General features: G+C 43.0%; 1 protein-coding gene across 1 annotated transcript; it reads left to right on the top strand.

Annotated features, from left to right (window-relative positions):
- The first annotated feature begins 1,430 nt into the window (after positions 1–1,430).
- On the top strand, positions 1,431–7,617 carry LOC308286132 (uncharacterized protein). Its single transcript, XM_080727089.1, has 5 exons — positions 1,431–1,816; positions 1,904–1,987; positions 3,444–3,518; positions 5,863–5,994; positions 6,638–7,617. Exons 1-5 carry the CDS (start codon positions 1,486–1,488, stop codon positions 6,958–6,960), a joined length of 945 nt encoding a protein of 314 aa, XP_080583215.1. The 5' UTR covers positions 1,431–1,485; the 3' UTR covers positions 6,961–7,617.
- Positions 7,618–10,878: the final 3,261 nt, after the last annotated feature.

Here is a 10,878-nt window from a genome sequence, read left to right as displayed (position 1 = left end):
TCTGATTAATCCAGGACCTCCGTTTTCGTGGGCAGGATTTATGTTGGTTGATATCAGGTGATATTCTAGGCCAGATCTGACTAGTTAGGGTTTGATCTGGCCCCAATCAAGATGTCACTGGTTGGTCCACTCCAGGTCCTGACAGTGGTTGCTGGGAAATGTTACATATCAACATTCGAATACAGTAAATGACACAAATGTTGGCCTTCTTGGAAGTGACACAACTCAGCCCTGCTTGAAACTTTGTTTTTGTCCATATTTGTTTGCCAGACCCAGGGGGTCGGCCTACAAAAGGCTTTGTCGGTCTGTCGGTCTGTCGGTCGGTCGGTCGGTCCCTCTTTTCCTCAGTGTGCCTGTGTTTGCCTCTGACTGCTCATCTGCCCCTCCCTTCCCTTGCTCGGCTGATTGCCTTGAGTGCCGTCACCTGTACAGGACCAGCTGAGTTGAGTTGGCTGACGAGCTGCTGACACTATAAATTCCTCAGCCCATCTACAAGCTCAGAAACATTTCCAGCTGCTCAGCCTATACAATCCTGTGTGTTCATGTGTTAGTTCAGTGCCATACTAGTGAAAACAGCCGATCTACAAGCTCTTGCTATTAAGTGTTGAAAATGTTCCGCCCCAACTCTGTCAGAGTTCCCCTTAAATTTGTTAACAATACAGGCTCTCCTGATGAGCGCAACCTTTGTTTCGTCAATAGCCCTGGAATGGCTTTCACATCCACTAAGGAATACTTCCTTAAGTTGCATGATTCAGATCTGGTAAACAAGCCTGTCACTAATGAATTTAAAAGAGTCCTTCAGACTACAGGGGGGGGGGGACTGTCATAGCCCTCTGCCTGTCTGACTACCACTTTCCTGTTTTAGTCCTCTGTCTGTCTGACTGTCACTGTCCTGTCTTAGCCGTCTGTCTGCCTGTCACTGTCCTGTCTTAGTCCTCTGCCTGTCTTACTGTCACTGTCCTGTCTTAGTCCTCTGCCTGTCTGACTGTCACTGTCCTGTTTTAGTCCTCTGTCTGTCTGACTGTCACTGTCCTGTCTCTGTCCTCTGTCTGTCTATCACCCCCCCCCTTCCCCATGGATCAACACCTTATCGTGGTGGGGTGGTTTGCGTGCCTTAAGGATCCCACGAGCTATACCAGCTGGAGTCTTGCACTCCTGCCAGCGTCACGCTTGCCGGACAGGTCAAAGGAGAGAGGCCAGACTAAGATTGATCCACCCCCCCCCCCCCCCCCTTCCTTGCATTCTGATTTTCATTGCGGGTCTGGCAGAACCAGGTGACCTGGTCTAGTTTATAGAGGAATTACTGTAATAGGAGAAACATAAAAGCACCAAAGTTCACTGAACTCAAGTTTAATAAGATAAGATTCATGTGATCAGATAATACTGGTTAAAGTGCATTATTACTAAACAGGTGGCAGGGATGTACCGTATTTAAACAGGCCAACAGGGACCGTAGCTCCAAACACCAGAGTGAAGAGCTTTAGAATGACTGCATCCAGATACGGAGCCACAATGGTGTCATTTGTGGCCTTGTTGTTACTAGGCTACCTGTCATGTGCAGAGGCAAGGGGAGACACTGTAGATGAGGTTAGCTTGAATGAGATTCCACAGCAGCTTGTTAATAGAGCAGGAAGGATCAGTGGTGTTCACACTGCCCCACAGGGAGACAAAGCAGCAGCCTCTACCTTCACCCAACAAACCTGCCAGCCTGACATCCATGCTGTGCTGAGAGACATGACTGCTCTGATGACAGAGCAGAGAATCCAGCTGCAAGCAACCATGGACAGACTCAAGGACAGTGAAACTCTGATTAAAGGTAGGCTATTTCTATTGATTACATTCTATAAATACTTTTGCTGAAATATGGTATATATTTTTTTACAAAAGTGTTTTCTGATGGCAGAGCAGCGAACTGAGCTACAACAAACTCAACAGGAACTACGAGCAGCGATGGGAAGACTCGCGGACAGCGAAAGTCTGGTCAAAGGTATTGATATCAATATTTATATTGAAATATTTCATTTTTTAACATGAAATATTGAAATGTTTTTGAAATATCTTTTTGTTTCAAACTTTACTGCTCCGATCATTGGTGTCGCACCAAATTCTGGGCCCATTCACTCCGGCCCCCCATGAATGTTCTTCATAGGGGGAGGGGGTTTAACCCATTTAGACTGGGAACGCATTATTACACATTATTGTGTGCTTTAACTATTGAAAAATAGCAGATATACAAGACCACTGCAAACTTGTAAATCTGCTGTTTTAGAAAATTCGTGAACATTGTGCAAATCTGAAAAACCTATGTTTCTACGTCAGTAGGTGCTCAAACCTTTCCATGTGAAGGACCCCCAAAATGACATGTATTTGGCCATGGACCCCCATCTCAAAATATTTAGTTCCAGGGACCCTCCCCAGAAGCAACATTTTGTTTCAAATGTTTGCTTAAAAAATACATACAGTATATTCAAAGATTTGCAAAAATTAATAGCTAAAGTATAAAATAATTAAGGTCCCTCCACCTTGGGCCTTGGGCCCCCCCCCCCGGCCCCGATGACAGCGCTGCAATTTGATGTGCAACAGACAAAGAAGGAGCAGAGTGCAACCCAACAGGAGCTGCAGCAAACCCAGCAGGAGCTTCGTCCAGCGATGGAGAGACTCACAGACAGCCACAGTCTGATCAAATGTAGACCTATTATTGGGTGAGAGCGATGGAGAGACTCACAGACAGCGACAGTCTGATCAAAGGTAGACCTATTATTGGGTGAGAGCGATGGAGAGACTCACAGACAGCCACAGTCTGATCAAAGGTAGACCTATTATTGGGTGAGAGAGAGATGAAGCAGGGACCCACACACAACCTTGTCATAGATTCCATATCGTTTCATTGTGTGCCAGCCACAATCGTTAGGGTATTCTGGATTCATGCTGTCAACTTGTGTTTTCAGATATTTAACCACTTGAACTGTCAATACTTCTCCCCTCTACACCAAACCAAACCTGCCAAAACTAGCCGATCTACAAGCTCCTCTACAATAATTTGAAAACTGTAGTTATTAGTTACCTTGCAGATATAAATAAAATATTATAAAACATGCATTAATCCACTTTGGCCCTATACCTAGGCTATTTGAAAATAGCAGACCTACAAGCTCACAACGCGTTGCGATGCATCATGTTGTGAGCTTGTAGATCTGCTATTTTCAAACATTTTGTACTTTTATAAGTACATTTTGATGCCAATTCTTTTGTACTTTTACTCAAGTAAATTCTGAATGCCGGACTTTTGCTTGTAACAGAGCATTTCTACATTGCAGTATTGATACTTTTACTTAAGTAAAACACTTGAGTACTTTTTCCACCACTGGTGTGTGACTACAACGTTCATATTTTACCAAAATGTTTTCACACATGACTGTTTTAATGTTGTATTTCATTCTCAGCTTCTCTGGGAACCATGGAAGCCAGATCAAATGCCACACAGCATGAGGTAGACGTCCTACAGAAGCAGAATGAAGGTAAGGCAGAGGAATATACATCTGTGTGCATATAGTCAGGGAATATTAATAAAACCTGGGAATACATTTGTTACCAAACAATTTCTTCACCAATGTGTTTGTAAAGGTGTCTAGTAACATATCTAACAAAGATTGAAATTCAACATCCCTATAGGAGAATCTTTGACAGCTAGGGTAATTCTGGGTCTCTCATTCACTTACTATACACTATTCTGTAAGGGGAAAAAATTACTCCCCAAAAATATGCTTTAAGTCAGTGTTTCTCAATCTTTTTTGGCTTGAGTATCCCCTTTCCCCGATTTTTGAATCCAAGTACCCCCTTTACCTGACACAAACGTTTTCCGTATAAAACTGCAATTAAAAGCATGAAACCATCACAAATAAGAAAGGGAGTGAGAGTTTCAAACGGTGCCTCCAGAACAGATTTATGTTCAACACTGTGGCCATAACATTTCAGTCCAGTTTTCATGTCAATAACTTACATTCAAAGTAAACACATCCAGTTGCCTGGACCATAATTTGAGTTAGCAACTATCAGGCTCACAACACGTTTCTTCAAGTGTCATCATTAAACATAACAGTGATTTATAGGCCTACTTCTATTTTTCTTTTTTTGGGGGCATTTTCTTGAGTACCCCCTGCAGTACCTCCGCGTACCCCTAGGGGTACACGTATCCCCATTTGAGAAACACTGCTTTAAGTGGCATGTGAGGGGTCTAGGTGTATTCTGAATCCATTGCAAGCATTTATTTTGCACGAAAAACATTCCTTGGGACAACAATGGACCCCATATACAACTGTGAAAAGTGATGACTCATCACTAAACCATCGTTCTTTGGGGGTGTTTTTGGCCCAATTAATGTTTTTTGTGTAAAATAAATGCTTGCAATGAATTGAAAACAATTAAAAACACCTAGTTAGACCCCTCACAGCATGCCGCTTAAAGCATACTTTTTGGGAGTAATTCTTTCCCTTATAGTAGTGTATAGTAAGTGAATGAGACCCAGAATTACCCTAGCTGTCAAAGATTCTCCTAGGGATGTTGCAGGGCTGTATTAACTATTGGGCCAGTGGGGCCGTTGCCAGGGGCCCTTGGCTCTTAGGGGCCCTTAAAAATCAAACGTGTGGGGCCCTCCTCTGTTGTCTACAGGTGCTTTCTTTGCCCACAGATGAACCTCATGCCTTAAAATCTGAGCTGGGTAGTGCGAGTCGGGAGGGAGGGGGGGGGTTATAGTGGAGGGTCGGGGGGGCCCTAAAAAATTATAGGCCAGGCTTTGACAGGTATTCTGCTAAAATTCCCTGACTAATACTGAAGTGTGTGTGGGTTTTTGGTTGCCACTGATGCAAAATTGCTTGCTCCGGGTGGGGGCCTCTCATACTAGCGGCCTAGTGTTTGGCAACACGTTTGTGCCCCTAAGCTACTGTAGATGCAGAATAGGCTAGATATTCCAAGACCCAAATCTAGAGTGAACATTATTAGCTCAAATCTTTGCTTCTGGAACTAAATATTTTGAGATAGGGGGTCCGCGGCCAAATATCATTTTGGGGGTCCTTGACATGACAAAGTCTGAGATATACTGATATAGCAACATACCTTTTTTTTCTTCTTTTTTCAGAAAACTGAAAGACATGAAATCGGCCTATACCAGTGGTTCTCAAACTTTGTCATGTCAAAGACCCCCAAAATGATATGTATTTAGCCGCGGACCCCATCTCAAAATATTTTGTTCCAGGGACCCCCATGCAGAAGCAAATATTTGAGAATTTAAAAATGTTCACTCTAGATTTGGGTCTTGGAATATCTATTCTGCATCTACCTAGCGTAGGGGCACAAACTCGTTGGTAAACGCTAGGTCGCCTCATAGTGCTATGGGGTATCTGCTCGGGTTTCTCTCTGTCTTCCCCCCTCCCCCTCCCTTCTCTCCCATCTCTCCCCCTCTCTTGGGGGTGGCATAGCTCAGGGGTAAAGAAACCGTCATCAGAGCACGAAGGGTTCCCAGTTCGAATCAGGGCTCCCCCTGAGTTAATGTCGAAGAGTCCTTGAGCAAGACTCTGAACCACTAGTTGCTCCCGGTGAGCATGTTGGTGCCTTGCATGGTTTCCTCCGCCATCGGTGCATGAATGTGTGTGTCAATGGGTGAATGTAATGTCTATGAAAAGCACCTTGGATAAAAGTGCTATATAAACGCACCATCTCCTGTCCCCCATTCCCATCTCCCCACTCTCTCTCTCGCTGCTAAATTGTGTAGCATATGTAAAGTGTCTTGAGATAACTTGTTATGATTTGACACTTGAATAAAATGTAATTGTGCTTATGTATCGTATTACTTGTTGTGTTTTACAGTCAGACAAGTGGCTTTCTCAGCCTCACTTCTGACATCTGGAGATGCAAATACGGGACCGTACGAAGCTCACACTAACCTGGTCTACAGACGTGTCATCACTAATGTTGGTAATGGATATAATCCTGACACAGGTATGAATCATAATAGATCAGGGGTCTTCAACGTTTTCAGGCCAAGGACCCCTTAGTCAAGAGAGAGATGAAGCAGGGACCCCCACAACCTGTTCATAGATTTCATATAGTTTCATCGTTTGACAGCACAATTGTCAGTGTATTTTGGATTCTTGTCAATTTGTGTTTTCAGATATTTAACCACTTGAACCGTTGATACTTAATAAACTTGACCTTTCACTCGCTCTTTTTCGCTCCTTTTCCCCTCTGCACCAAACCTCTTTACCAAAAATAGCCGATCTACAAGCTCACAACGCCTCGCTCTGCGAGACATTGTGAGCTTGTAGATCTGCTATTTTTGGCCAAAGTATGAATATACTAAGAATATGGCCACTAGGGTTCAAGTGGTTAATATAAAAAGGTTTTGATTACACAAAGATTTGGAGGACACCCTAAAGTAACTCTGAGGACCCCCTATAGGGGTCCCGGACCCCCTGTTGAAGACCCTTGTAATAGATAAACGATCAGTGCACACTGTTTATTTCTTTCCCCCAATCAGTTTCATTCATGTTTAATGTTACGTTGGGACTAATTACGCTTTTCACACATGCTTGTATTATAAGACAGAAAGTGAAGTCTAAATCAACGTGTTTTCCAAACACAGGTTTCTTCACCGCGCCTGTGACAGGTGTCTACCACTTCAGTTTCTCCATCTTTGCTTCAGGAGCACCGAGAGTTCAAACTGCCGCTGCGTTGTTTAGAAATGGCCAACATATAATCACCGCTAGTGAACATCAAACCTCCCACACTGCTACTGCAGCCAATGGAGCCTCACTTCTCCTGGAGGCAGGGGACGTGGTCAACATGAAAGTCTGGATCTACGCATGGATCCGGGACAATGAAAACCACCATAGCACGTTCAGTGGCCACCTGCTGTTCACCATGGAAGAGAAGCAGTGGAAGGAAGAGAGGAAGAGATATCTGTAACATAAATGCCCGTATTCTGTCATCATCATCAAACTAACTGAATGTAGCCTGGCTGGCTTCCAATTTCTGGCTTTTGATCCGGTCAGGAGCGGATGGCGTCCTACGTCATTCTGTAGTCAAAATGGACTACACTTTGGCAAGAAACACCAAACCGGAAACAGTTTTAACCCCTACTTGCGCATGCGCTAACTACTTGCGCATGCACTAACTACTTGCGCATGCACTAACTACTTGAGCATGCGCTAACTGGGTTGAAACTGTTTCCGGTTTGGTGTTTCCTTGGGTGCGTTTTGAATACAAAATTACGTAGGATGTCATCCGGTCTAGACCGGATCAAACGACCTGTTTAGTAAACGAAAACAGAAAGCCTGGTGAGGCGAGGTTAAACTGAATGTAGTTAGGGTGATGATGATGATGACCTATCATCCTGCGATGATTGGTCTTCTCAAATAAATGAGGCTATTACTGATAACCCAACCGTTCTTTGTACAGTCTCTAGGCCTATTACTGTAACAGTAGGGCTGGTGTATCCCATGGCAGAGGTTACTGTAACAGTAGGGCTGGTGTATCCCATGGCAGAGCTGTTGCATAACAATGAGACATTTGTTTTAACAGTGTGCTCTTTGTTAATAACATTAAAAACAATGTAATCAATAATGACAACCTTTCACATTCTCTTCAGTCTGTCATGTGGAATCCCTCCGCTCCGTGTTCATCATTGTAGAGAGGAGCCCAGGTCATGTTTTAGCGTTCCGATCCTATGACTCTGTAGTTTTTGATTGATTGATTGATTGATTGAGTATTTTATTAGACAAAAGTGGAGAACATAACAAGTATAGTCAATACATTAAATAATGCAGTACAAGTACAGTTAAACACCCTGCCTAAAAGGAACATCGCAAATAAGTCTTTTTATGGTCTTTTTTACGTCGCAAGTCCTAGGTATTCAACTCATGGTTATACAAATAACTAAAAACATACAAACATCATCACATTTATACAAAACTGTAGGGTAGGGAGACATGGGGGGTGGGGCTAAGGTAAGGGCCCGGGGGGCTCACTTCTCGCCTGTCTATGGGAGAAGTGCTCTGGATTATCCCATAGCCACAGATATGGGCCATCTGGACAGTATTTTGGGGCTTTTTCTGCTATAAAAGTCCATATATGGTAATTCCCAGAAGAAAAAAAAAGAAAAAAAAAATTAGGCCCTGAGAAATCTCGTAGCTTGTCTGACTGTCAGTACAGGAAGTGATGTCACGTGACATCCTTTTTATGCCCATATATGAGTCATTCTGTACCATATCACTGTGACTCACTGACATCATGTGACATCACTTCCTGTACAGTCAGACAAGCTACGAGATTTCTCAGGGTATAATGCGACCTTCGGTCGCAATTATTACACATATTATTATTATTATTATTATTTATTTTTAAGTAAAATAAAAATAAAGAAATAAACATTTAATCTACAATCATGTGCCCAAACTAAGGGCTCTACAGCTCTCCTTCGTGTTGTCCAGTGCAGTGAATTATACTTACTTATACTGTAAAATGACAGTGTGGCCTATATGTGCAGAAGCAGTACTGTTCTGTACCACGGGAAGGCGCTGCTGTTCCATTCTTCATTGCTAGGTCAGTTACCATCCCTGCTGGAAAAAAAAGTTATCAGTGGTCTGTTGGCAACTATGGCAACTCCTGTCCTGTCTTACAGACAAACAGAAAAAAACTAACAGACAGACAGACAGACAGACAGACAGACAGACAGACAGACAGACAGACAGACAGACAGATAAATGGATGGATTATTTTGTGCTCATAATAATTTAAAATGTTTATAAAGACTTCAGCAGTGTGTGGCATAAAGGTAGGCCTATACGAAGTTAAAGTTACATGTAACTGAGTTACGTAACTAAGTTACATTTTGCTGTAACTGAATTAGAGGGGGAAAAAGAGCAGACCAAGTACGGCAAGGTAGATACGACTGTATCTACCTATAAAATCTATGAAAAACTGTAATCTGCGACACAATGTTATACAATATGTTGTGGGGGTCCTTGACCTTAGCCTGAAAACATGTTGAGGACCCCTGTTTGGAAAATATGATGTGAAAACATGGAAATCTCCCTAAAGCCTCTTAATTACAGTACATTACATTACAGCAACCAGCTCAAGTAAACACACTTATCACTGCAACAGATAAGAGCCAACTAACGTGCATTTTACTGTGTGTGTGTGTGTGTGTGTGTGTGTGTGTGTGTGCGTGCGTGTGCGTGTGCGTGTGCGTGTGTGTGTGTGTGTGTGTGTGTGTGTGTGTGCGCGAGCGCCTGCACACACACACACACAGAAGTAGAATGTTTGTGAGGACACTTTTCCAGGTCGTCCCTAGAAAAAAAAAGAACGAAAAGTTAAAATATTCAGACTCAAATTTTCACGATTTAAAAAAAATAGCAGATCTACAAGCTTGCAGTGCCGCGCTGCGAGCTTGTAGATCTGCTATTTTTCAATAGTTAAAGCACAGAATGTGAGTGAATCCTTGCACCCAGGGCCCAGAATTTAGTGTGACACTCCCTGCCTGCCTGCCTGTCTGTCTGTCACACACTTCACAACACGTCCCCATGCGCTGCACGAGAAAAGATAACATTTCTGAGGAAAAGCAAACCTAAGTGTAATTTACACAGCCATATCGTTTTCTTATCTTTCATATCACTCCGTCGAGTCATCACTGTACTGCGCTGTAATTATAGGTACTTTCTTTTTCCAAAACATGACAACGCATTTTGAAATACATTTATGAAATGGGGGATATTCTGCTAAACCTTTATACCTACAGTAGGCCTACTCAAGTATAGATTTTGAATAAAGGCCTTTTACTTGAGAGCATTTCTACATTGTGGTGTTGCTACATTTATTTAACCCATTTAGAACGGGTACACATTTTGTGTTTCATTATTTTATCCTTTAACTATTGAAAAATAGCAGATATACAAGCTCACAGCGCGGCACCGAGTGCCGCGCTGCGAGCTTGTGGATCTGCTATTTTTGAAAAATTGTGAAAATTAGAATTTTGACCCGATTCTATTTCTATTAGCTTGCATTTCCCATTGATGATGTCACCGGTAGGAAGGATTTGACCCACCCACAGCTCTCCTATGAGACCCAAACTGAGTAGAAAAGAATTGTGATATTAGTGAGGACCTATTATATGAAGACAGGTTGAAAAGTGGTGAACTACTCCTTTAAGAAAATGCATGTATTTAGTTACTTTACACCACTGCATGGGGTGGGGTTTGTTGGGTAATATAATATGTGTGTGAAGTACTTTGAACGTTCCTATCTTTAGATAGCACGGCAATAAAGATTAAACACAACAGCACGGCTGTCCAAGAATGTAGGCCTAATAAAAAGACTGATAAAATGCTAGGTTTCCCCATCAATACGTAAGTGGATTTTAATGTGACAATAAATAAATGAATGCTAAGCCTTCACCAGGGGGGCTGAAGCCCCCTCTAGCCCCTCCCCCGTGGAGCCGCCCCAGGCTGAGACATAAACAAGGTGGAACGGAACGGAAGAACCAAGGATCAGCTCTATTTATATCACCTTACATCAGGGTTCCCCAATTAGTTTTCCCCAAGAGCCGAATCATGTCTAGGGTACCAAGCCGAGGGCCACAACATTGAATTATGTCTAGGGTACCAAGCCGAGGGCCACAACATTGAATCATGTCTAGGGTACCAAGCCGAGGGCCACAACATTGAATCATGTCTAGGGTACCAAGCCGAGGGCCACAACATTGAATCATGTCTAGGGTACCAAGCCGAGGGCCACAACATTGAATCATGTCTAGGGTACCAAGCCGAGGGCCACAACATTGAATCATGTCTAGGGTACCAAGCCGAGGGCCACAACATTGAATCA

The sequence above is a fragment of the Nannobrachium achirus genome (genome assembly GCF_963921795.1).
Source record: "Nannobrachium achirus genome assembly, chromosome: 5".
Lineage (NCBI taxonomy): Eukaryota > Metazoa > Chordata > Actinopteri > Myctophiformes > Myctophidae > Nannobrachium > Nannobrachium achirus.
The sequence above is the reverse complement of the archived record's forward strand: the minus strand, read 5'-3'. Positions and strand labels throughout refer to the sequence as shown.